Source organism: Carassius auratus, chromosome 22 (genome assembly GCF_003368295.1).
Source record: "Carassius auratus strain Wakin chromosome 22, ASM336829v1, whole genome shotgun sequence".
In the NCBI taxonomy this organism is placed as follows: domain Eukaryota; kingdom Metazoa; phylum Chordata; class Actinopteri; order Cypriniformes; family Cyprinidae; genus Carassius; species Carassius auratus.
Window position 1 is genome coordinate 12,978,672 of NC_039264.1, and position 27,556 is coordinate 13,006,227.

General features: G+C 35.4%; 3 protein-coding genes across 7 annotated transcripts in view; 1 reads left to right on the forward strand and 2 right to left on the reverse strand.

The window, feature by feature from the left end:
• Positions 1-8,995, forward strand: part of rubcn (rubicon autophagy regulator) — a 21,442-nt gene extending 12,447 nt beyond the window's left edge. For 4 of the 5 annotated variants that reach the window (XM_026197820.1, XM_026197823.1, XM_026197822.1 and 1 more), the window contains 9 exons: positions 996-1,053; positions 1,157-1,289; positions 1,517-1,662; positions 1,748-1,812; positions 1,897-2,135; positions 5,730-5,791; positions 5,873-6,026; positions 6,128-6,221; positions 7,222-8,995. In XM_026197820.1, the coding sequence (XP_026053605.1) occupies positions 996-1,053; positions 1,157-1,289; positions 1,517-1,662; positions 1,748-1,812; positions 1,897-2,135; positions 5,730-5,791; positions 5,873-6,026; positions 6,128-6,221; positions 7,222-7,370 (1,100 nt within the window). In that variant the 3' untranslated portion in view covers positions 7,371-8,995. The remainder of the gene's footprint in view (positions 1-995; positions 1,054-1,156; positions 1,290-1,516; positions 1,663-1,747; positions 1,813-1,896; positions 2,136-5,729; positions 5,792-5,872; positions 6,027-6,127; positions 6,222-7,221) is intronic. The other variant, XM_026197821.1, reaches the window with a different exon arrangement.
• Positions 8,996-9,665: 670 nt separating this feature from the next.
• On the reverse strand, positions 9,666-14,911 carry LOC113040660 (5-hydroxytryptamine receptor 3A-like). The gene is made up of 8 exons (XM_026198944.1): positions 14,765-14,911; positions 14,634-14,678; positions 14,437-14,546; positions 13,597-13,766; positions 12,085-12,245; positions 10,921-11,131; positions 9,972-10,247; positions 9,666-9,892 (listed from the first exon to the last, which is right to left on the reverse strand). Exons 1-8 carry the CDS (start codon positions 14,909-14,911, stop codon positions 9,666-9,668), a joined length of 1,347 nt encoding a protein of 448 aa, XP_026054729.1.
• Positions 14,912-16,843: 1,932 nt separating this feature from the next.
• Positions 16,844-22,497, reverse strand: LOC113040490 (5-hydroxytryptamine receptor 3A-like). The gene is made up of 7 exons (XM_026198815.1): positions 22,393-22,497; positions 22,239-22,283; positions 20,185-20,291; positions 19,905-20,074; positions 19,664-19,824; positions 18,447-18,657; positions 16,844-17,165 (listed from the first exon to the last, which is right to left on the reverse strand). The coding sequence occupies exons 1-7, from the start codon at positions 22,495-22,497 to the stop codon at positions 16,912-16,914; spliced, it is 1,053 nt and encodes a 350-aa protein (XP_026054600.1). The 3' UTR covers positions 16,844-16,911.
• Positions 22,498-27,556: the final 5,059 nt, after the last annotated feature.

Consider the following 27,556-nt stretch of genomic DNA (forward strand, 5'->3'; position numbering starts at 1 on the left):
ATGTGTCAATATGCATGCCATATAAGCCTCTTGTTTGATGTTGCTTTTATTGATTATACGTGCTAATAAACCTGCAACCTTTGGCACAGCTTTGCCGCATTATGATGGGTGTGTCTCAAAAATTACACAATAGTATTATGTAAGAATGGCTTCAATCGGGTGCCCTAATCTCTTCTGTTAATATTAATAAGTAAATCTAAAGTTTTCTTGTCTTGATGCTTCAATTCACAACCAGTGCAACCAGTCCCGGTCTCTGTTTTTCAAGTTATGTAATATTAGGACACAGGGCATTTGCCAAATGAAAGCTATTCACTTAGTTTTACCAGACATTTTGTCAGACACTCTTACAATAAATAATAATAAAAAAATTATTAAAAAATAAATAATAAGAAAAAAAGAAAAAAAAAAAGAAAAAAAAATATATAAAAATGTGTAAATATTTGTTTGATTTTTAAACTGTAACTTAATTCTAATATTTATAAATATATCTAACGAAAGAAATAACTAAGTTATATTACTATAACTATATATATATATATATATATATATATATATATATATATATATATATATACACACACACACACACACACACACACACACACACACACACACACACACACACATATATATATATAAAAACAAGATTCCAAATGTATACTATAATTTTAAAATGTATTGTATTTTCAAATATAACAAAATACATCATAATATTTAAAGGGTTACTCCAATCAAAAAATTTTTGTGGTTAATTACCCGCCCTCATGTCATTCCAAACCTGTAAGAAAATGTTCATTTTGGGGTGAAGTAACCCTTTAATTAATCTGATTACTCCAAATATTTTAGGGACGCTAAGTGTTGCTCAGACAAGCATGCAATAATGTTAAAATGCCAAGTAATGTCTGATGTATCGGTCTGTTGCTGGTGTATAGCTCTTCTTATACAGCAGATCTCATTGGAGACGGTTTTAACTGTTTTATTCTCACTGTTGTCAGAAGCAGACATCAAACGCAGTGCGTCCAGCAGCAGGTCCTTCCTCAGCTCCGACTCCATGTAAGAACATCGCAAATCTCTCTTTCTGTTTGGCCCATCTTTCTGTGGCCATGTGGTTTTGAGTTTTGTGGTTTGTGATCTGCTGTAATGTCTCTCTGCTCAGCTCTCCATCAATGCTACAGTCAAACTCGGCAGAGTCGGTGGCGATGGGTCTCCTCAGACAGTTTGAGGGCATGCAGCTGCCCGCCGCCTCAGAGCTCGACTGGCTGGTTCCAGAGCACGATGCCCCTCAAAAAGTACCACAACTTCTCTAGTTACATCCTTACAGTTTAGAAAGTTTTAAATATGGATATTTTTCACGAATGCATTCATTTGCTTCAGAAGGCCTGTATAAACACCCCTGGAGCTGTCTGGAGCACTTTTTTATAATGAAAAGATGAACTTTGAATTTTGACTGTAACTGAATATGTCTACATTTCTGCTAATTGTTGCATGTGTTTTTTGTTGTTATTTTGTTTCAAAGCTTCTTCCAATGCCAGATTCTCTTCCCATTTCTCCTGACGACGGCGAACACGCAGACATTTACAAGCTACGCATCCGAGTGCGAGGGAACTTGGAGTGGGCTCCTCCCAGACCACAGATCATCTTCAACATCCACCCTCCTCCGAAGTGAGACCATCTCCATCAGTGTTCAGCTTCATTCCCCTCATGACATGTTTCTGTAACGTACTGTATGTATCTCTCCATCTGTCAGGAGGAAAGTGGTGGTGGCCAAACAGAACTACCGCTGCGCTGGCTGCGGCATCCGCATCGATCCAGGTACACAACACACAGGCGGTGTACAAATACAGCTTGAGTTCCTTGACTCTGTGAGTTCATGCTGGTGATTTCTCTTTGTAATAGACTACATCAAGAGGCTGAGGTACTGTGAGTATCTGGGCCGCTACTTTTGCCAGTGCTGTCATGAGAACGCACAGTCTGTAGTGCCAGGAAAGATCATCAGGAAGTGGGACTTCAGTAAAAGCTACGTCAGCAACTTTTCCAGGGACTTGCTGGCCAAGATCGCAGGAGATCCTCTCTTCAACCTGAACGACATCAACAGCGGCCTGTACAAGAAAGTCAAAGCCCTGGAAACAGTGCGCGTACGTTACACACGGTCTCATGATCGTAACAGTGGCTTCTTTTTAAACACCAACATTAGCACTTCTTTAAGAATTGATGCATCAATTTAGTTGAATTTACTTATTTAGTTAGGTTTGTTGTAATAGTGTGATAATATTAATATAATACAATATATAACATGGAATTTAAATAAATAAATAAGAATAATATAAAATGAAATAGATAAATAAAAAATTATAAAAACAAATATAAAAATAAAATAAATATAAATACATTTACATTTAGTCATTTTGGAGATGCTTTTACCCAAAGTGACTTTTGGGGAATAAATAAAGCAATTCTTCTAAAGAAGGAAGTGCTCCTAATACCAAGTTTCAGGCATTGTTCAAATAATTACAAGCTAAAAAGTGGAAGGAATAAATAAAGAGATATTTTTTATCTAAGAGAAAGTCAAGTAGTGTCGAAAGAGATGAGTTTTCAGCTGTCGCTTGAAAATTGTCAGGGATTCAGCATTCCTGATAGGGGTGGGAAAAAAATCATTCCACCAGCCAGGAACGGTGAATGAGAATGTTCTGGAAAGTGATTTTGAGCCTCTCTGTGATGGTACCACGAGGCGTCGCTCACTCGTAGATCTCAGACTTCTGAAGGGGATGTAGATTCGTGATAGAGAGTGGAAGTAGGTGGATGCTGAGATTGTGGTTGTTCTATATGGAAATATCCATGTCTCGAACTTGATACGAGATGCAACCGGTAGCTGGTGCAAGAAGATAAAGAGAGGTGTAACATGGGCTCTTGTAGGCTCGTTGAAGACCAATCGTGCCGCTGCATTCAGAATCATTTTGTAGTAAATTAAACTCAAAAGGGTAATGTATATAAATAATTAAAATTATTTATTTGAGCTGCCAGTAGTAACTGTAGCAGAATTAAATTGCCATCAACTAATCTGTTTGTCCACCAACATTTAGTGTAATTTCATATCAACTCAAATGATATTTTCGTGGCCACAGAAAATAATTTAATACAGTATTAATGCATCAGAGCATGTAGTGAGAATCAAAATCGTAATGGACATTAATTTGCAAGGCAGAATCATTAACTCATGTAATTTGTGCTCAAGAGTTTTATTAATTAAACACTAACACAGACTAGTCTTAACAAACAAACAAACATACATACACTAGCGTGTACATACAGAGTATAAAGCCATTAGAGGAAAAACCAGAGAATGAAGCTATGAAAAGAGTCAGTTAACCACCTGAGTAAAACCATCAGCGCCGTTTATAATGGAGTCAACAGCTTATTTTAAACCTTAGTTTAGTTTAGTTAAATATATGATACTTGCATTGCCTTGGCTTGGAACAAGCGTCCAAATGCAGTCTCGGATGAAAGTCTTTATGGTTTGGAGATTTGGTGGTGTAGGAGTCACAATCACCTTCTTCCGGGTCTGAAGAGTGATGAATTCCAAAGATGTTCTGACTACTTGGGGGAAACTTGGGAGTTTCTTCCCAGTGGAAAGTGAGAAAGAGCTAAGAGATCCTAGGATCTTTGGTGAATGAAATGTCAAGGCTGAAGGCCTGGCACGTGCTTAGGGGTCCACGAGAGTTCTGGCTCTTCCTCCTTATCCTCTTAGGATCTAAAAAAAAAAAAAATCAGACTGGTCGAGGCGGGTTCCTGATGTGAGACCTTTATCTTCTATCAAGGTCACACTTCTGGGGTTTGAGTGAGCCAATGAGGAATGGTAACTTTGAATAATTGATTTGTTAAATCAAATGAAAAATGGTGTGTCTGATTGGTCCAGATGCTACAATTTGTAGAGGTTTCATTGTGCATGATGGAAGTTCAGAAGGAAGAACATTGCTGTAGTCCAGCCTAGAAATGACCTGGTCAAGAAGTTGTGCAGCATGCTCCGTTAGAAAGTGCCTGATCTTTCTGATGTTGTGCATTGCAAACCTGCAGGATCAAGCAGTCTTTGCAATGTAGTCTTTGAAAGGTCAGCTGGTCCACAACGATTACACCAAGATTTCTGACCGAAGTTGATGGGGTAATTGTAGGAGAACTTAGCTGAATGGTGCAATCATACTGTAGAGTTGGAGTGGCAACAAGCTCAGTCTTTGCCAGGTCGAGTTGTAGGTGTTATTCTTTCATCCATACCAAGATGTCCGCCAGACAGCCTGGGATCTGTGCAGCTACCGATGGATCATCTGATTGAAATGAGAGAGCTGTGGGTCATCAGCATAGCAACGGATGGAGAATTCATGTGCCTGTATGATGGCGTGTAGATTGAGAAGAGGAGTGGTCCAAGAACTGATCCCTGAGGAACCCCTGTGAAAAGTTGATGTGCTTTGGACACCTCCCCCTCCCCAAACCACCCTGAAAGACCTATCAGCAAGATAGGATTCAAACCAGCGAAGGTGAATCCCTGTGATGAGAGGGCAGACAGGAGGATCTGATGATTGGCAGGGTCAAAAGCAGCAGATAGATCCAGCAGAATAAGAACTGATGATTTGGGATCAGCTTTTGCAGTCTGCAAGGCCTCTGTGACTGACAGTAGCACAGTCTCAGTTGAATGCCAACTCCTGAAAGCTGACTGGTTAGCGTCCAGTTTGTTGTTCTGTGAAATAAAAGATACCTGGTTAAAAAACAACTCGTCCAAGGGATTTAGCTATGAATGGAAGGAGAGAGACAGGTCTGTAAATTAAGTCTGATTTGTGCTTGAAATCCCTGATATGGAGAGACAGGCAGAGAAAAATATTTTATGTTGTGTGCATTTTATTTCATCTGCAGCAACATTGTGAACTTGTTTAATGATACATTTAAATACAACATTATGAAAACATATGAACAGAGTTTTCGGCATGATAGAGCTGCGACTGGCAGATCAATGTGCCACTTCATTGTTCTTCATGCCCTGACCAAACCAGTTCCAGAGTGTAGAAGGAGCTCCTCATTTGGCGATAAACTCCTCCTCAGTTTCACATGCACCTTTCACGATCTCGCTCCGCACGGTCGCACACAGATATATGTCAACAACTACACTTTATCCTAACTATCAGAAGAAGACTAATTCATATAGTGGGGAGAATTTGTAACACAACCACTGTGTAAATTAATATATTTCAACTACAAATATGCAAAAATTGTATAATCTAGAAGTTAATATAAAAACTACATTACGTGCAGTTTATATATTTGCATACATATTTATTTTTAATTTTTTGAGTGTCAATTACCACATTTAAAAATAAATCGTAATTAAATTTAAGTTTGGGCTCTGTTGTTAGCTGTAACCTTATAGTAATGTAAATGAACTCCCTGTTTGGAGCATAACCTAAGGTAGATTTATATCCTTTAGAATATTACAGTTGTAATCGAATTTATTTAATAGTATATTATAAAATATGCAACAAAATGTAGTTTATATAAATGCAGTAAATATATACAATACTGTTCAAAAGGTCAGTAAGATATATTTTTATTTTACTAATACTTTTATTCAGCGAGGATGCATTAAATTGTTCAGAAGTGACAGTAAAGACATTTATAATGTTGTAATATTTACAGTTTTTAAATGTGATTTGTATCGTTGCATTAAGAATGAGTTTACTGTATTACAGGCATTGAGGGAACAGTTGAACCACATGAAGAATCTCTTAAAAACGTGCCGTTTGGCTCAAGAGTGAGTGTTTTTCCTGCACTTTTCTTCGAGGCCGTATTGAAGAGTGCTGCGTCTCAAGTCTCTGTTGTGTTGTGTTGACAGGGTTCTGGATCAGTTCGACACTCTTCCTGGACATCTGACCGAAGACTTTCACCTGTTCTCTCTCAGTGACCTCACGGCTGTCCGCAGCGGCGGTCTGGGCCCAAAGCTGCGAGATCTGCTGCGCCTCGGCTCCAGCCACGTCACGGACTGTGTGGTGAGGAGCCATTCACACACCACTTTTGAGAGGAGTCACAGAACATTGCGTTTGTTTAGGTGATCAGGTTTATTTGTTCTTCTCTTGTTGTTCTCCCACAGCTCTGCCAGGCCAAGGGCTTCATTTGTGAGTTCTGTGGAAATGACAAGGACATTATCTTCCCCTACGAGCTCAACAAGTGCCTGCGCTGTGAAGGTGAGCCTCTTATCGATTGATTAAGGCATTTATTTATGCATTAATGTGTTCATTTTTTATTTATGTATTTGTTTCTACATTTATTTATTGTGCATTTATTTCTTTATTCATTCATTTATAAACTGAAAAGCATTTATTTGTACATTTCTGTGTTTATTTATACAATAAATAATTTTTTTGCATGCATTTATTTATAGGTTTGTTATGCATGTATACATTTATTTATTTACAAATTGAAAAGTATTTTAAATGGTATTTTACACAAATATTAATGCAGTCATTAATTTATTTATTTTATTTATATATTGGTTTATACATTTATGCAATTTATATACATTTTTATAAATGTTTATATAAGTCAAGCTATACATTTATTTATACATTTATGTATGCATTTGGTTGTTTATCTGAATTTCTGCATTACTGTTTTTCAGTTCTGCTTTTTTTTCTACATTTAAGTTTTTTTTCTGTAATTCTTTCAAGCAGTTATTTCAACATTAATTTATGCATTTATGTTAAGTTTGTTATACATTTATAAATTTATTTATAAACTTTTTATTTGTTTATACAATTATTTATAAACTGAGAACCTATTTACTTATTGATTTACATTTGTTTCTGTGTGCAATTTTGAGCAGATTTATTTATGCATGTATTTATACAATTACTTGTTTGTGTTTATGGATTTATTTAGGCATTTATTTATACATTTTATGCATTCATTTATATGCATAAATTAATAAAATGCAAAAATAAATGTATGTATACATTTTATATTTGTGTTTGTTTTTAAATGCATTTATACATTTCTGTTTTTTATTTATTATGCTTTTTAATTACTTCTGCTTCTATACATTCATTTATTTATATATGCATTTATTTATACATTAATGCATTTTGTGCATTATTAAGCTAAACTAAAATGTTTTCTTTAGGTCTTTTTCCCATGTTATGGTGGTTGGTTGTAATGGTCTGTTTTTTTGTGTGTGTGTGTGTGCAGATTGTCATGCGTGCTATCATAAGACCTGCTTTAAGGGAGGAAAGCAGTGTCCTCGCTGTCTGAGGCTCGCCGAGAGGAGAGAGCGAATGGCTCGTAAGAACATGGAGGAGCAGGAGGACAGAGAGGAGGACGAGGCCAGTGGGACCTAACACACAACGCCAGTAAGATTTCACCAGAGCACAGCGCAACAGTGAATGTAGTGACTGATATTCAGCCAAATGTTTCTTGATTCCCGTCCAAAATAAGCTGCTCTTAAAGTCCTGCTGACTGCAGCACAATGCAACATTAATACTAAAGAGTTTTATGTGCAAACAAGACGTTTCTGCTTTTTAAGAACCGCTGCTTTCATACACAAAATCGTATTGTTTTTTACTATGTGGCATGTTTTGTTTGTTTGTTGCCTCCGTCCTTAAAAATCCAATTTATTTTTAATCAACAGGCGTTGGAGTACTGTCATAAGCTTTTATGTGTAATGTTGTTGTCTACCTGCTCTTTGTTGTGTATAGAATAAGTGTATAACCTGTTGTGTGCCTCTTTGATGGCTGTTTGTTTTGAGAGATGGAGAGGTGCAGCTGAGTTCCAGTGAGTTTTGCACAATCTGTGTTTCTCTAGAGGTTTCTAGAAGTGCCGTGCTCAAACTTACTGTGTTAAAGATCAAAGCTACTAAAACAAAAGGCCTCGTTCGTGAAATGTGAGCCAAATTCATTTAATAATTTGTATATAAATAAATAATATTAATGTGATGCAACAATGTACCTTAATAAAATACGAATTTCAAGTAAAACACTTTTTTTTAAGTTAACGAGTTAGTGTAAATTATCATATTGAACGGAATGCAACTGTTTATGTAAGAATTATCTTTTGCACTGTTTTGTACAGAAATTCAATTAGCTTTTTCATAAAACCATTTTAGACCGAAATTTGCTCTGGTTATTAATAAAACAATTCATGCATACTTGCATAAATACGCACATGCATACTATTCATAAATTGTTTTGGTTTTGTGAACATTTTAACCATTAATATAAATAAAATGAGTTTGTAAAACTATTCTTGTGGAATTTACTTTGAAAATTGTTTTACTCAAGTTTCACAAATGAGGCCCAATACTGGTCTTTAATGTGAATTTGAAGGCCTTTTTGCTTTCACATTTTGCACCTACCAAAAATGGCACTTTGTTTGTTTTCTGTCCCTTATTAGACAACAAATGTTCTTATTGGTTCTTTAATTTACATTAGTTTAATGTTTGTTTGAACGAGAATTGTATTAATGTTTGTGCCAGAACATCATTCCAACATCTCACATTCAGTCCAAGATCTTGCACAGTGGCCCATACTCATCCAGTGAAGCTACTCGTTGAAAAAGAAAGTTGTACCAAAGTGTTAATTGATTAAAAGACTTTACTTTATTACATTGGAAACGTGTATTCCAATGAAACTTGTCACACATACTGGACCTAAGTTAGTTTGAGTAGTATTTAAAAGAAAATATATTCAAAAGCCCTTTTGTTTGCTGCTGTGAGTATATCTGAAGCAATAACGACCACTGACCTTAAGTATATGAGATTGAACGAATGAATAAACTTGCTATTGTGTGGTTGCTTATGAGATCTAATCTTGAGTTTGTAATGTTTCATTTGATCCTGCTGACTATGTGTCCACTTGAGCTTATTGAGTTGCCTTTTATATTCAGGGGCTTTTGATGCAAAGATGTACATATATAATTTCTTATTATGTAAATATATGTAATTGAAAATAAAAGATGTTTAGACTGCCTTATTGTTTTGGAGTCATTATTGTATTGTTGTGTTATACGCAAAACTTTTGGTCTCTATGTTAGAGATGGACTGTTAATCGGTTTTACCGATATTTTTTTTTACTAATATTTGTGCATTTTTCCATCATCAGATATTGGTTTTGCAATGTCAGATCCAGCGATTTAAATTATTAAATTATGTATATAGGGTATCGCCACATAAACTTGCAAATAATCGGTATCGGTTTATTATAGGGTTACCATACATACATTTTTTTTATTTTGGACATATCCTGGCCGGGATTTCTAAATTGCCTAAAATGTCCATGTTTTGGCTTTGTTTTCCTATTGTTTTCAAACTTGTACAAAGTAATTATACTTACTGAAAAGTACATAAATGACCTTTTTTGTCTTGACCTGGACAGGAAAAGAGGCTATATTGGTCACTCTATACTAACCGATACCGATTATTTGCATGTTTAGATGTCGATTAACCAATATGCATTATCTTGTTTATTGGTGGATTTGACATTAAAAACTGATATTTAATTATGTAAAATTTGTAAAAATCAGTATCGGTCAATTTCTACTTACTACGTTTCTGCTGTAGTGAAAATGGTAAAACAACCAAAAGTATATGTATAAAAATAAAAATAATATCTACTAGCTACAGTATATCTATACTTTTTCTACTGGTTCATCCAAACGCACCACATGCATATGATTACAAGCGCATATCCCGTGATTATCAACAGGTAAATGCGGAAGAGAAGGAAGTCCAGGATGTAGCCCACATGACACCACTGGTTCTGTAGATGGTCTTCTTTTCGTAGGATGTTCAAATAAGTGTTTATCTCTCTAAGATCCTGACTGATCTGTCTTAGTTCAGGCACATCCATAGTCATGGATCCAGAGGCTAGGGGACAAATAGTAAACATTTAGCTTTGGGTTTGGATGCTTTTGAAAGTTAACATCAGGGGCTGTTTTTGTCTCACCATTAGTGGAGGTCTGTTGACCGGACGTTGATTGTGAGGGCTGGACAACCCATGGATTGGGTTCTTGTTTCCCTTCTTGTTTCCCTTCTAGCTTGGATAAAGGGTCTTCAGGGAAACTGTAGCAAATAAGCCGAGCGATGAAGCGCATCACCAGCACCTGAACCCAGTGTGGCACCTCCCTGTATTTCATTGAATTGTGGTGGAGGACGAAGGTGATGAGGACAGTCTCCAGCAGACTTATGGTCATGAGTGCCAGACACACAGAGAAATAGATACCTAGATAAGGAGGTGAAACCAGATTTTAGAGATATAACTTAATGAGTATTGAAAAAAGTTAACAATACTACATAATTAAATTATTTATTCTCTCTGAAATACTTGATCCTTATTGGTCAATCATGTCCATTGTCCACGGCAAAATAACATATCACTCTGCTTGTTACATCTTGCTACTGTGTTTTTGGCTAGCTATTGGCCTTGGAGGACTTCAGTATAGTGGTGCCTTCACATTTGTCAAATTTCATGAGCCACAAAAGTTTTTGCCAATTGTCAGTAGTGTAGAGATGTAAACACAGCTCATCGCAATTCAAACCAAGCAGCTTTCTGTTGACCAACATGGCAAATTCGCATTACCGACTGAACCTAGTGCAAAATCTGCATGGGGAAGTCTCTTGCTCACAATGTGTGGATTCCTACTGAAACGATATCCTGATATTTGCATTTTTCCACAGTTAGATATCCTGCAGGTTTGCAGTTATAATGTACAAAATGTAAAGAAAAATGTGCAAATATCGGTAAAATATCGGTACAATGATTATCGGTCTCTCAAAGCTTTTGTTTCTAAGGTTTTCTCTTCTTAAATCTAAAGAAGACTTCCATTCTCATACAAACACTTGAGGTGAGATTAAAGAAAATGAAAGTTCACACTGGTGTGTTGTGGCTAACTGACCTATTAAAGGTGTTCCATTAGCAGTGCTGGGAAGCAGGTCGTTCATAATGAGAAGAAAGACTGTATATCCCAGAATAAGGGTCATTTTGAAGGAGGAACGATCCACGCTGTGTGGCGGCAAGTAGAAGGACAGGATGTCAATGATCATGAGGAAGGAGCTGGGGATGATCAGGTTCACCACGTACAGTATCGGCCGTCGCTTTATCACCACCTGCAGGATGGAAAGAGTAAGACTTGGACCAACATATATTCAGTTTGAAGTGCTAAAACTAAATTTACGGAGCTCTGAACATGACATGCGGTAGTAAAAATATATTGTTATTCATGGCTTTTAAATAAAGAATTAATTTCTAAGACTAATTTGTTTCCTCTTTAATTTGGTTAAACTGCAGACAGATTTTAAGGAAACAAATTAGTAAAATTTGGCCACAAATGAATGATTATCTCATAATTCTGGGAAGAGTTCATTATGAGATGAAAAGTCGCAATAACCAGTTTTTTATTCTGTGAAAACCCCCCTGAATTTTTAGAACAAAAAAAGTTAAAAGTTGCAAGGTGTAAACTCATAATTCCAAGAAAAAAATTCTGACGTACTAGAGGCAAACTTGCAGTTCTGAGATTTTTTTTTTTTTTTTGCGAGTTTAAACTTGAAATTCTGATACAGGCTTCCAAGAAATTCAAAACTCAAAATATGCAAACTCAGAATTTAGAGAAAAAAGTTCAAAATTGCGAGATGTAAATTCAGAATTCTGATAAGAAAAAGTCAATTTAATTGCAGTATGTAAAATCGGAATTCTTTGAGATAATAAAATCTGAGAAAATTCCATAAACTCAGTATTCAGAGAGAAAAAAGTTCAGAATTATGAGTTCTAGACTGTAACTTTGAAAGAGATAATTTTTTTGTTATGTAAATTATGAATTCTGAGAGAAAAAAGAAGCTATATGTACACTCAGAATTTTGTTTTTATATTTATTTTTCTACTTATTTATTTTTGCCAGAAATAAGCTTCTGTGTTATATTCCATGTTATAATGGCATGTCATAATTTGTCAAATGTAGTAGGTCATTTGGGTATAAAAGTATAAAACTAGATACTAGAGAAACAGAGACATATGCTGTCCTAAACATAGCCTATTATACTCCCTGCTTTTGTCTCTTTCTTACCCAGAAAGTGATGATGTCGCATTCATCTATTCCGAACTTCAAAATGTCCGTGTTGCCCAAGATAACCACCAGCTCCCACTCTCCACTGGCCTGCAGGTAACGCTTCGAGTTTCCCGTCATCTCCTTAAAGGACAGGGCAGGACTGACACGGACATCCTTTACTAAAGGGGTTACAGGTTTTACAGGTGTTAGAATTGTTACACTTCATAAAACAGCAAATTATGTCAGACCCTCATAACAGCGTGTCAAGGTCAGTAAGTCTTATTTTTAAAAAGAAAGTTTTATTATATTTAAAAAGTGTATATCTTAGTGCTGTCAGTTGATTAAAATGTTTGATTAATTAATCAAATTAATAGCATATTACATTTGGCTGGGAAAATACCCCCAAAAGATTATCTAAAGCAATTTTTTGTGTTAAATGATAAAGTATTAAGTAAACATTAAAAATAGTAGATTTAGAAATAAATATTTTAATACAACATTAATTTAATTACACATTAAATTAATGGAACATAAGAAGGTAATTTGAGAAACATCTTTTTGTTTTGAAAGTCACTAGAAAACAAAACAGCTTTGTTCCCAACAGTCTTCAGAAACCCTTTTATGTTCCATAAAAGAAAGCAAGTCATTCAGTTTTGAGTAAATCATGGCATAATTTTAGTTTAAAAAAAAAAAAATGAAATAATACAATAATACTGTAAATAAGAAACTAAGGTGCCAGCAGGTGGTGGTAAATGTCTTAATGAGTCATTCACTCATTTGATTCGTTCAAACAGCTGATTCATTCAGTGATTCAGTAAAAGGTAATGGGCTTTTGAATAATTGATTCACCCGATTTGTTCAAAATGCAGATTAATTCATAAACTAAACACTACTGTGTTGCTTGGGATGCACAACAGTTCTGCTGTGGCTTAGGTAATATTAACATGATGTTAACATCTTAATTACTGTATAAAAGCTTGTGTGATTGCTCTCACTGCTCGTGTCATATCGCTTATCATATGATATAAATATAAGAAAAAAACTCATACAGTAGCATTTTTGCCCCAATATCTTGAATTTTAGTGCATAACTGCATTTATGAAGTTGCCCCGTCAACTCTATGAAATTTAAGATAACGTACAGGTCTGTGTGTTAACTGCATTAAAATATTTTAATCGCATTATACTTCTATAACTACATAATTAAGTTAATGCGTTAAATTGACAGCCCTTATACATTTTTAATACTATTAAGGTGCGTATATTCACATGAATTCAATAGGCAAGGTATGTATTTATGATATTTTAATTGATGGTTAATTGAAGGCATTAAATTGAAGCTTTTCCGAATTGGTTTTCGGTTACTACAGTATGTTGACTTTAAATTACTGCACGAGAAAGTCCACAGAAACTAACAAGGCAGAATAAGTGGGTCTTCAAACCGCAGACACACAATAAGGGAAATGCTTTCATGGCAAGAATGTGCTGAGATGGCAGGAAATGAAGAAAGCAGTGAAAGAGGAGACGTTACTGGTATGCATGTAGGAGCCGAAGGTGAAAGAGCAGTTCTGTATGTCGAAAGGGAAACTGAATATCTGTAGGTTACAGGCGCTAACCAGCCTCAGCATCCTGTCATAGCGGATGTGGCCCGTGTGGTTCACATACACGTAAGGACAGGCCTGAGATACATCGTCATCCACGCTACACAGGAGAAAAGAGAGAGTTAAATCATTATATTTATGAGATTCTTTGATTACTTGTAGACTGTAATATTGTAAACCTTCTGCCAAGACATTTTTTTAAAAAAAAAATTTTATTTATAGAAACAAGACGAACACTGAAATAATATTACATTGCTTAAGTATTGTTTATAGTTAATTAGATAACCATGATGATAGCTATATATAGTGCTGCAGAAATTATGTGTTTTTTGGGTAGATTACTTACAAATTGTAGTCCATTACTGATTTCAATTTAGCAGAAACATAATGTATTACATTACACGATTTACGATTACTTTCAGACTACTTTCTGATTGCTTTTTAGAGCTAGCATGTTTATCACATTGATTTAAAAAGGATAATCTTGTACCATATTGATATAAAAATACAAAAGAGATATAGAAAATATATTATTGAAGATAAGAAACAAGGTATCTGTGTTTGTACATCTATGACCGGAAACACTCTGTTAGCGTCCACGATAATGAACGATAACGATAACGTTGGTTATTGCTAGCTGCCGCTTTAAACTCAGGTGGATGCTGATTGGCTGTCAGTGTCATTATGGTTCATCCTCTGTCCCAGTTGGTGAACCATACCATTGATTATCTCCAAAAATGTCCCAAACATCCCCAGTAGAGGGCACTCACAACTCATAAACGATAATGTCCGGAGTCCAGAGGTCGTTGACAGGAAGTGAGATCTTTGTAATGCCGTCACAGGCTTCTGGATCCCAGATGAGGAACTCATGGAACCAGTACTATAACAAAATATGATCGCAGAACAGGATTGTGACATGTTCGGGTGATTATTTAAACATCTCTTAGTGTTCATGCACAAAACCTACCAGCCTGAGCCAGAGAAACGTGGTAAGAATTTGTGCTTTTTCATTCTGCAAAACAGCACAAGCATCAAATGTTCAAACACGAGTACAGTTGACACAACTAGAGACGTATAGCTGGTCCTGCACTGACTCACCACTCCCAAGATAGCGTAGAGCGTGAAGGAGATGTTGGTTATGGTGGGGGTGCTGAGGTTGACTGAAGGTCTGAAGGACTTCTTGTCAATGACTTCCTGTAGAGAGTCATACGAGGGGCCACTTTGTCCTTCTTCACAGCGAAGCATTTTCGCTAGGCACGACACTTAACATGACCAGACAATCTTGCTTAGAAATTCATTTGATATCCATTTATTAGCATGCAGTTAGCGTATAAATGTTGTGCTTGCACAGTACTTTTGTATACAGTCACCCCAAAGTGTATTTGGACACTTAAAACACACTTAGAAATGGAGATATTACACAAAAAATAGAAGTGTTTAATATTATAAACACAAAAAGTATTCCAACATTTTAAGTGTAAATGTATATTGTTTGATCATGCCTAATGGATATGTCTAGCATATTTAACTTGATATAATCGTATAAATGTACATAAAACATAATATGTACGTAAAGCAGAAATAATTATTACAGAAACTGTACACATAACAACTGGGCTGGGATCAGTTGATCCATTTGAGATATTAGCAACAAGTGATGAAATCACTTTACATTTACAGAAGCCATAATAAAATAAAATGCATCGCATTGTAATTGGAATTGATTTGGTATAAATGGTAATTCTGAATCATTGAAGATATTGCATAGTTGTTTTTAACAAACACAAAATTAAAACCAACCAAAACGTTAAGTAAATAAAATTCGTTACCTTTCAGTAGAATGAAAAATGGCAAAAGAAAACGCCAAAGATGTCCCATAATGCTCCGTGTGGATGAGATATCCCTTTGTTTAAAACTGCTCAGCGTTTACTTCCACAGGTGAAATGTGATGACCTCACTGGCACTTCGGTGTGCGCTTACATGTTGTTTAACACCTTCGGTAACCACTGACTTGTTTTAATAGCTTTGGAGCTGTTTGGTTGAACTCATTAGTGATGTACGTACATGTTTTCCATTAGATGATAAAAAAACATGTTCAGTTCCACACATTTAATTAGAGGAAAGAATACATTTCACACTTGAGCTATTATGGCTCCTCGAGACATTATTAAATCTATTTTAACATATTAAATCATCTTGAATATATTTCCAGTTTCTTTTACAGTCATGCATCCAATTAATAACTATGACTAACTATAATTATTAATTTAGAAATTCATTTACCTATGCTTATCTCAATACATATATTTAACATTAAACCACAATAACTGAAATCAATAAATCCTTTAAAAAAACAGATATTTGCAAACACAAAACCAGGAGTAAAAGTCTGTTTGATATTTAAATATAATTATTTAATAATATAATATTTGAAACGACAGTGGAAAAAAGTCTATATATTTGTGTTACCTTAGCTAACAAAACATGTTTTGGTGCAACAGATACAACAAAATGTCAGATTCTACATATTAACTTATTTTTTTATATTTATTTATTTATTTATTTTTATGTTCCAGAGCTTGTCTATGGAATTTTAAGTATTGGGACACTTAGAGGGTTAGTTCACCCAAAAATTCTGTCATTGTGTACTCGGAGCTGCCAGTAGACTTATTAATTATTATTATTATTATTATTTTTTTTTTTGGTGAAATACCCCTTTAAAGGTCCAATAAAGAGTATAAACCTAAACTATTTTGTTGAAGACCCATTTCATTACATCAGAAATAAACCATGACATCATCAGAGTGACTGATATTTTGGTGTCATCAGTTTACAGAGCAGGCAAAAATAAATCACGACCTTTTGTCTAGACTGTATGAGTATAGCCACAGAACCATAATTGTGCTCAAACTCACAACAATAAAGAGACTATACATTATAAAGAGCACACGGTCAATGACCTGACCAAGCATGAACCAATCATCTGTTCTGTTGCTGTTAATGAAGTGCTCTTCAACTTGGTGACGGATGGTCAATAAATCCCTACTCATCTTCTTCATTTCATCAAGGCAATGCTCCCAGACTCTCCCTGGACTTGCACTAACTCGTTCTTCCTTTGGAATATCAGTCATGGCGTTATCAGTCATGGTGTTTTTGTAGAAAGTGCTCTCAGATGTGTTCGCTGTGGCAAGAAACAAGACCATCATTGAAAAACATCTTTTACACCAATTATATGAATTCTGACGTCAGGTGCACAACAATAATGTGTAAGCGTACTGGAAGACAAAAATATATTGGCTTCCAAAAAGAGTCTTACCTTCAAGGTGTTTATCACAAGATTTCTTCATACAAGCAAGTCGAGCAAGATATTTCAGGACCAGAATCCTGAGCCACTTGGGTAAGGGAGGTAAGTCACGGGAACCATACATGATATTGGTGATGATGATGGTCTCAAGGAGACTTGCTACCATCAAGGCCAAACAGAGTGAGAAAAACACATCTAGATTGAGAGAGAGAAAGATAAGTTAGGAGGTAAAGAAGGATTACCTTCCCTGCTGAAAAGATTAGGTTAAAGTCATGGCCTTCATTTCCCAAAAGTATTGTAAACCACCATTGATGGTCTACAATGGTTTTGATAAATGCAGACTAGGGGTGCATTTCCAAAAACCATTGTAAGCTAACTATGGTCATTAGTTCCATTGAACTCTCTTGATAACAACAGAACTTGCAGCCATGGTTTCTTTGGGGAAATGCTCCCCAGGCTGGTTTATGCCTGAATGTAGATCAGAAATACTTAAGCTGGGGAGCCCAATCTACAGTACCTACCCTGCAGAGTTCAATTTCAACCACCTGTCTGTAATCACCAAGTGTTTGATAAGGGTTGGAGCTGAACTACAAGAAGGTAGATCTCCAGGGATAGGATTGGGCACCCTGGACTTAAGCTGATTGACCAGGATGATCTTAATAGTACAACTGGTCAACCCAAAGAGGTTTGTAATACCTTAGCCCTTTTCACACTGAGAGTGTGAGAATGTGTCCTGGGCAATTGTTCCCGGGTCATTTGATGTTGGTTCATTCACGCTGCCAGTGATTTCTCTGAATTTGCACATTTTTTGTTGTTGCAAATGTTATCTGCCTTCAAAACACTTGGTAAAAGAGTTGCACGATAACATGCATCATCACTACGACTCACCCCTTTATGGCATTGGCTCTCTTTTGTTCGCACAGAGCATGTTCTGGGACTGAACCCGGCAATGTTACTAGGTCCCCAACCCAGGATCGATCCCGAAATCAATCCCGGGATTGTTCTGCCAATTTTCTGGGTCCAACGTGCAGTGTGAAAGGGGCTCTTGAGAAAGCTAGGATGATGATTGGCTCATGTCCCATTTGTTTACATAGAGTGTTGGGTTTATGACAGCATCCAGCCATCAGATGGCAATTGAAATGTTTGGCTTCACGCTTCAGGATGTGTGCGGCACACTTGCTCCAACCCTAATTAAGCACACTTGAGGCAAAGTAATTGAGTCCCTCTGACTCACTAGAAAAACCTCTTTTTGAGGTATACTGGAGCTGGTTGGAGCAAAACTCTGCAGGGTTTTGGCTCTCTTGGAGCATTATTGCACACCCCTGAGTTTTGACATGTACCAGCCCTAACTGGGTCATATTAACTTTGGTTTGCCAAGAAAGTATTGCTGTGTAGGGACCATCTGGGGCCACATTTTAGTAGAGTAAAGTATTCAAAATATGCAAAAAAGGTGAAAGAGAAGGTATGACAACATACTTATGAGTGGTAAGTTGTTTCCTGTGACGGGCAGCAGGTCGTTCATTAGCAGCAAGAAGACGGTGTAACCCAAGATGAGGGTCATTTTGAAGGAAGCACGGTCCACACTATGAGGAGGCAGTAGGAAGCTGAAGAGATCCACAGAAAGCAGGAAGCTGCTGGGAATCAGGAGGTTCACCACATACAGCGTAGCTCGACGTCTCAGGACAATCTAGCCCACAACGAGTGAGGACACTTTTGTTAATCAAGTATAAATGTCACAGTAAAAAAATAAAAATACCACAAAGGTTTGAATTCACTAAGAAGTTGCACAATGTTTGTGTGTGGTATTTCCTACTTGTTTTCAGCTTTGTGCTGGTTTATTTATGTTTTCCATCCTCTTCTTTAGCTAATTCTTTAAAAGTAAAGACTAAACTTTGAGTGTTGAAACCAGGTTGGTCTACAAAAACATGTCAATTCTTCAACACTCCACTGAGCTGTAATCCATTAGGTAGATCTGTGCTCTTTACAGATTGTACCAACTAGATACAGCCAAGAAACCTCAAAAGGATTTCACCAAATCATAAGATTTAAGTCACCTATTTAGAAAATTCAGTTCTTATTCTTAGAGGTAATAATGTTGCACTACAACTACACACAGAACCAAAATTGTGGTCAAGTGATGATGAAAAGCCTAATAACTGGTCATATCCAGGCACATAATGTAGTCCAGGGGTGTCCAAACCTGTTCCTGGAGGGCAGCTGTCCCAGCAGACTATAGAGCCAACCCTAATTAAACGCACCTGAAACAAGCTAATCAAGAACTGTGTTCAAATCGCTATTATACTCTCATTACCTATTCCCTACATTAGTTCACTAATGAAGTCCAGTTGAAGGAATGAATGAAATGGATCAACATTAATGTCCAAAAATATAGACTTAGTCCAATCCCTACCCCTTAACCTAACCCTACCCATATTTTATTCCTAAAATCAGTGGAAAATGACAGCTGATTAACAAGGATGTAGAATCTCCTAGCCCTGATCGTAAGCCTAAAACAGATATTTTCTGAAAAGTTATCCCTCAATACTGCATGGTTAATTGGGAATATTGCTCCAGGATCAACAAGGAAGTTGATCCAGGAACAAGTTGTACTTGTTAAAATCACATTCACCAATAGTAACAGTATCAGTTGGGATTCTTAGTGAATTCTCCCCCAAATCTAAAATGGCACCAACATAAACAATGAGGTTATCCCATCCTCCTTCCAGATAGTTTAGTAAAGGTTTTTCTGCCCTCATGTCTATCAGCTCCCACTCTCCTTTAGTTGTCATCGCTTCAAGAGAGTTTTTGAATATCTGCTCCACTGGCAGAAAGAAGAACAACTGAACATCATCACCTAGAAAAAGAGACCAATAGGTACAGTATAATCACAAGTAGCCAAACAGTAACATACTTTTCTCACTTTAGCTTACTCACGAGAGTGTTTATAAGAGTTGAACGTGTATGTACAGTTTTGAAAATCAAATGGAAAGGTGTAGATGTCCAGTCTGCAGGAGCTGATCACGTGAAACGGCCGTCCGTCAAGCACCAGACCAGTGTTGGTCACATAGACGTAATATGTTTCTGGTGCTCGGTTTTCATCCATGCTGTAAAACAATGGTGGGTAGCAGGTTAAAGGTTATGGATGTTCATTGCATGTGTGTAAACACAATTTTGTTCCCTATCCAGTAGTCATAGCTGTTACATTCCAACTTACAATTCATTAATGACAATGTCTGGAATCCATATCTTCTCTCTTGGTAGTGAGATCTTTTTCGTTCCACACTCAGCAGCATCCCAGCTCAAACCTTCAATCTGCCACCTCTACAAAAAATTATTATTCAACTAGTGCTATTGCTATTAGTGCCTGTACATATGTAGCTCCGTAAAATCATGCAAGATGACTATTAATGCCTAATAAACTATTGGTGTTTGATATTTATCATTTGCGCAGGGCCGGATTTATGCATAGGTTTCTAGGCAGGAAGGGCCCAAGTAAGGAAAAAGAGCCATACCTGCCCTCCAAAACAATGACCAAATAAATACAACAATCGCTTAGGGAAAAAGTGACAAACTATTTGCATGTTTTCCATCTTTTTATTTACAGTAATCACGTTTTCCTCCTTCCACTCTCTCTCACAAACAGACATAAACATTCATTAATAAATAGCATTAGCATACATTTATTTTGCCTGTGTCTCGATGAGGTAAATCTGTCCCTGCATCTGCGATAATAGCGAAATTGTGGTTTATACGAACTGACATTGTCGAGTATGTACTTCACTTTGCAAAAAACAAAGACAAACTCGTCTTGACAATCCAAAAGCATTTACTGTGTGACTATGCCTATTATAATGCAGGTATGAAAACATGGCTGAATGGAACAATCTCACGAAACATAACTGCTGTCTTCCTAACTATTAGCACTGGAGCGCAATCACGAATGCTATATTGATTTTACACAACAATTCAACAAACAAGATGTTAATATTCCATAAGTTTTAAAGATACTAAATCAGATTAAAGATACTTTTTATGGATTACATATTTCAATTTTATTCACAATTGAATCAATATGGTACACAATAGCTGATTTTCCACTGACGGGCCAGTGCCACAAAGCCCAAAATCACGCTGCATTCAAGTCATGGCGAATACATGTGCGTAGCACTTGATTTCTTTGTTTAAATCTATTACACGATTGAAACAAATCTAGAAAAACTGAGCGACCACACTTATACTTTAAACTCCTGGTCCTGGCACTCACTAGCACGCCCGCTTTTGACCTGACAGTCGCGGCTGTGGAAATACGGCTAATAATTCCAATCAAGTCGACGTGATAAGCAAGTTAGGTCAAAAGTAATCTAAAATTACTCAAAAAGTAGTCAGACTACATAACCTGAAATGTGTAATGTAGAATATTTTACTTACTACAGTTTTTTCATGTAATTTGTAATCTGTAATGGACCATAATTTGTTGATTACTTTAAATAAGTTCTAAGTGAATCACCTTCTGGGCTGAATTTCCCAAAAGTTCGTAAAAACGATCGTACGACTGATCGTATTACTACGGTCTGTTTCCCAAAAGCATCGTAACTTAAGTAGCACTTGAAAATCATCTTAGATCTACGGGTGCTCTGGAGTAATCGTAAAAGCCCTAAGTGCATCGTAAGAAGACAGATTTATGCGGTCACCTGGAGGACAATCAGCAGATTACACCTTTAACTTGATTCAAGTGCAATGTGATTATAATATAAGGATTTGACACTTTATAACTCATTTTCATTTAATTTATTAAAAAGGGCAGGAAAATATAGAAATACACATTTAAATTAAATGACTGAAATAACAACAACAACAACAAAAATAACTAAAAAAAGAATAAAAGAAGTAATGAAGGAAATGCTTCAAAGACTGGGGGGGGGGGTATGTCAATGACTTTATATTGGTTTGTTTGAACTCAGAGGGAGTGTCAGCCACATTAAAAATTTGTGGATTAATGCGTATTGGAGACGCGAACTGTTTCAAACGATTCAGTTCGATTTGGTGAACTGGTTCAAGAAGATCCAGTTACATCGAATGATTCGTTCATGAACCGGATCACAAAGTGCTTTGTTTTGAACTCTCTCACAACAGACACAGAAGAGAAGACAATGCTGAATAAAGTCGTAGTTTTTGCTATTTTTAGACAATTCAAAATTCAAAATTTATTATTTTTTTTTGTCAATATTACACTCCCCTTGTCTAAACAGTGTTTTTGTTGAGTCTTACCATCCTCACCCACAGATATGTTTCCAACACCTGTGATTTTTCATTCTGAAAGGGAAGATACAGTATGGTAACTTGTAACCATTTCTATAATATTAAGTGGGTTAGTACTATAAAAATGTCATGGTTTTGTAAATTTTAAGTCAAATTTGCTTACCACTCCTAAGATCCCATAGAGAGTCAAGTCCACGGTGACGTTGGTGGGAGTGCTCAGACTTATAACTGGCCTTGCATCGCTGTAGAGGATGACTTCCTCTTTCATGGCAGTAAGAAGTGATTTAGTTGTTGGTTCTGAACAGTTTAATGGATTGACAGATCCTAGCAAGAGAGCTGAAAGAGCAAAACCTGAATAAAACATTTTGCATTTCATGTAATAATAGTGGACAGTAGAGTTTGTTTGTTAATTAGTGTTTTTTTTTCTTCTTCTACTATCAAATCACTTCAAAAGTTCTTGCTGTAAAATCACAGTCCTTTGAAACAGATTAAGAAAAATAAAAAAAGAATAGTTTGGAGATGAATCTTACAGTGTATAAAGAAGCAGCTGGTGATCAGCTGGAGCCGAGTGAGATCGGGGTACCATGTGATAACCTGTTGAATATCCAACTGGGTTACACTTTATTTTAAGGTGTCATTGTTACAATGTAATACACTTAAGTATTGAGTAATATTAATGAACTACATTTAATTTCTAGATAGTTAGGTTAAGACTTATGGTTTGTCTTATGGTTACTTGCATGTAATTATGTACAATTAATTGTTATTATAATAGTAAGTTAATGTATCATGTAACAAGGACACCTTAAAATAAAATGTTCCATCGATTTGCAATATATAGAAAATAATCACAAAATACAACTTTTACAATACAATACAACCAGTTAAATACAGCAAAAACTATGAATTCTAATTACCAAGATTCTTTAATATATTAAACTAAATGAAATTACACATTTAAATTTCAAATGTAAAAAAAAAATTATGAGCGAGGAAATCAAAACAGAAAAAATACTTATAGCTGTTTATCTTTTAAAACTAGAACAATGTGCATTAAAAAAGTTATTTTTTTGTGCCGAAAACACATTAAATTAAAGTTAAATATTATAACACCAATAGTCTCACCTGCATTCTTGGAAGAGGGATAAAAGCCATCAGGTCATCAATAACCTGGAGTGCAAGTAAATATTTAGCAGATTTTTTGGCTTGTGTGTGGAGGTTTGAATAGCAGAATGGAGAGTGAACATAACATAAATACTTGCTCATTTGTTTACACAAATTAGGATAACCACAAGGGGTTCTCTCTCATATTTCAAAGCGTTTTTTTCTAAATGTGATCTAGTTAAAACAATTCAATCTCAATATTCATTCATATTCAGTATGTAAATATTCATGCATTTGTACCCCTCTCCCCAAATCAAAAGAACCAACAGCAAGTTTCCAATTGAAGTAAGTGAAGATGGGTTCAGACTGAGGCTTGAAGCAGAATCTGAGCAGGTAAGAAAATGTATTTCAAATGTTTTTAATCAGACCAAATGGGACCCTGGACCACAAAACCTTAAGTGTAAATTTTTCGATATGGAGATTTATACATCATCTGAAATCTAAATAAATAATGTTTCGATTGATGTATGGTTTATTAGGATCGGACAATATTTAGCTGAGATACAACTATTTGAAAATCTGGAATCTAAGGGTGCAAAAAAAAAAAAAAATACTGAGAAAATCGCCTTGATGAATGAAGTTCTTAGCAATGCATATTACTTATTAAAAAATGAAGTTTTGATACATTTACAGTAGGAAATTTACAAAATATCTTCATGGAACACAATCTTTACTTAACATCCTAATGATTTTTTGGCATAAAAAAAATTATAATTCTGACCTATACAATGTATTTTTGGCTATTGCTACAAATAAACCCTAGAGACTTAAAACTGGTTTTGTGCTTCAGGGTCACATATGACAGTTGTCTAACATTATACCCAGGTTCTTGTCTTTCTGTGGGTGAGATGGTTGAGTTGGCAAGGGTGGTTCTTGGCTGGAATTTGCAAAAAAAAAAAAAAAAAAAAAAAAACAACCTTTAGATGAAATACTTTCATTGCAGTATGCAGGTTGTACATAGTTTCATTTGTTGCAAAGTCAGTGTAAACACTAAGTCATGTTTGTTCTGTACAGCTTAGGTTTTATGAAATCACATATTTAGAAACAACCATGCTCCTATATATGCATTTACTGTAGATGTAGTAGCAACTGTTTTTTGTAGTGTATTAAAATTTCTATGTTATTATTAAATGATTTGATTTTGAAAGACTTTTGTAACCACTTAGAAAAAATATGAGAACATCTCCAGAAAATATAATGCTTAACAATTGATGGACAATGCATATTAGCTTAGCTTCCTAAAACAAACACTCTGGTGGGTTTATAGTGACATATGGCTTTAACATTTACACCAAAAATAATGGCAAACAAATCTTCAAAATGAGCAATAAAACCTCAAATGTTCTCCTGCTCAGGCAGTGACCACAAGGGCTTAATGGATCATACAAACCAAGCAAACCAAGGTTGAGAGTTGGGTTAGGGCACACTTACACTATGTAAATAGTGGGCATTTGTACAACCTGAATATTTGATTAAAATCAAACAAACAGATACAGCATTGTCTTTGATCTCTTTACCAGCTTCTTTAAAGTTTTGTTCTTGTGTAAAGATGTTAATAAATCTTAGCTAGGTTGTGCAGGAAAGCTGTAAACTTCAGAAAATTCTCCAACATCTGAAAAAAAAAAAAAAAGAAATAATAAATGATGGCATCAGTGCTGCCAATGGCGTGAGATATTTAAAACCCAAATCTACGTCCACATTAATCTGGATACATTTGAAAACGCATCTTTTCTCAACGTTTTGGCCTTTCTCTTCCACACTGAGATAAGTTTTTTGTAAAACAGGTAAATACAATCACAGATATCTGTATCTTCCTAAAACAAGCAAAATGGACGGCAGTAGATTACTTACTGTACAAATGATGAAAATAGTTAGTAACTGAATCTAGGTTACTCATTTTAAGAATTGTATTCTGACTACTTTTTAGATTATTTTTTAGATATGAAATTTTACCCAACTTGTTTTAAACATACCATTAAATGCGGCATATTTAAGTTAAAAAATATTATGAATAGTTTACTGACACTGTATGAATAATATTATCAAGTAATAAAAAGTAACTGTAATCTGATTATGAGCATTATATAATGCAATATAATCCAGTTACGACTACCACATTTTTGGAATCGTATTATGTTATCCAGATACTGTACATGTAAACAGTTAAAACCTAGCACTGCCAAAAAACAATGGCAAAGAAAATTCTACTTTTCAGGTGGTGACCACAAGGGTTACATATGAGGATTCATAATTACAAACCAAGGTTGAAAGTTGGATTAGAGCACTTACACTATGTAAAATATTGACATTTCTAAACCTGAACATTTGATTAAAATCTAAATTCCAAATCCGACATTACCTTTTCAAAACTTTTGTTCAAGCAAAAAAGAGATTGATTCTTGACCCAAAACACTGCTGGTTTAATATGGACATGTATTCTTATATTAGTTTACCATGGTATCTGCAGATGTATAAGATTGACTACCATGAACTGGGTGATATAATGTGGCAGTAGAAAAAGAAGCATCATAAAACTAAGCAGATTGTAAAAAAAAAAATTGGTGCTTGGTAATTCTTTTGGGAAATGAAGCCATGGCTGCTAATTGGTGCACTTGTGGTCTCATGGTGTTTGTGTGCATAAGTCAATGAACTTCAGGGTGCTGTCATTTTAGGTTTCTGAAGGAACTTATGAGTGTCCTTCTATAGTGTGGGTGTATTCATTGGGACGGATTAAATCAAATGTAAATTCAGCGCACTCTTTAATTGGGAAAGCATGTTGATGCAGTGGTTTATTTGGGACAGTGTGTCAGTATTAATCCAGATTTACATTCAAAAGGACAAGATAGTCTTCTGTGACCTGACATTTCCATGACAGGCATTCAACCACATGTCACGCCCGAGTTCACACCTGTGCCTTATCCAACATTCAGAGCAATTACGATGTGCTCAAAGCGGTTAAAAAAAATGTATACCCGATGTGGTATATCTGAACTGTGTTGCACAGTGATGAATGATTCGCTCCATATTTATTTTATATTTAGCAAGCTTTGATGGCAATTAAAATATTAACTAAATGCACAAAGTTTTACATTGTATAAAATCTGTATGTTTTATTTTTATTTATTTATTTTTACATGTGGAATTTAGAATATGAAGGGTCTAGGGAGACTTCATAACAAATAGACTGGAAGAGTGTGTGTGAATGTACAAGTATCCACTACTGTGTGCCATGTACTGTACTACATACTGTACAATATCATGTACACAATGTGCAATACAGTATATTAACAGTATAATGTACAATATACTTTACACACCATGCATTGTACAGTACAGAGCAGGCATTTCTTTCTTTTTTTCTGATTTATTGTTTTAAATGTAAACAACATATTAAGCTAATTAAGCGCAATAAGAGATTCAGTCAATAACTCATCCAGTCCAAAACTCATGCAATACTAATTCAGTTCAGTTCAAGTTTATTTATATAGTGCTTTTTATGATACAAATCGTTGCAAAACAACTTTAAAGAAAATTACGTTTAGTAGTAGCTTATCAGTGGTGACTGTCAGTTAATGTACACTAATGTAGTGCAGAATTTAATAGTCAAGTGCTATATAATATAATGTAGACGTTTCCTAATTTACTAATGTACTATGAATAACCTTATAAGTTAAAAATCTAATAAATCTAAAATTGTAAAAGCAACCAAGAACTGTATGTTTCTGAAAACAAGACAAAATAAAATATGATTTTAAAATCGAATTTGTCCAACACTTTAAATCCTTTGTGGTTTTTATCATTTTAATTATATATTTTATTTTATTATGAATGTATAGATTATTTTAAATGCTTGGCATGTATTTATTGGTCGATTATACTATTTATGGTTTTAGAGAATAAATGATTTATTTAATCAACCCTAACAAATAGTACTGCCGCTTTAAGGAACTCGAAGCGCGAACGCGCGCGCTTTCTCTCAGTTCGCGGGAAACGGAGCTGAGGAGAAGTTGTTGTAGTATTGCCTGTGGCAAAGGCATACTACAACAACTTCTCCTCAGCTTGGATATTTATGAAGATACTATGTAATATTATGCTTTTTAATGTTGTTTCAGCATGCTTTTATATGTAGTGCGCATAAGTAAGTAAGTTAAATCATTAAGTTC

What these genes read in the sequence shown, in the direction of transcription:
- LOC113040490 (XM_026198815.1), bottom strand. Translation starts at nt 22,497, where the DNA reads ATGAAAGAGGAAGTCATCCTCTACAGCGATGCAAGGCCAGTTATAAGT. An exon ending in TCTATGGGATCTTAGGAGTG is followed by an intron (nt 22,284 to 22,392) that starts GTAAGCAAATTT and finishes CTTCCCTTTCAG; the next exon opens with AATGAAAAATCACAGGTGTT. An exon ending in AAACAACTTACCACTCATAA is followed by an intron (nt 17,166 to 18,446) that starts GTATGTTGTCAT and finishes CTCTCAATCTAG; the next exon opens with ATGTGTTTTTCTCACTCTGT.
- LOC113040660 (XM_026198944.1), bottom strand. Translation starts at nt 14,911, where the DNA reads ATGCTTCGCTGTGAAGAAGGACAAAGTGGCCCCTCGTATGACTCTCTA. An exon ending in CGGCTCCTACATGCATACCA is followed by an intron (nt 12,246 to 13,596) that starts GTAACGTCTCCT and finishes TAACCCCTTTAG; the next exon opens with TAAAGGATGTCCGTGTCAGT. An exon ending in TCAACAGACCTCCACTAATG is followed by an intron (nt 9,893 to 9,971) that starts GTGAGACAAAAA and finishes TTTGTCCCCTAG; the next exon opens with CCTCTGGATCCATGACTATG.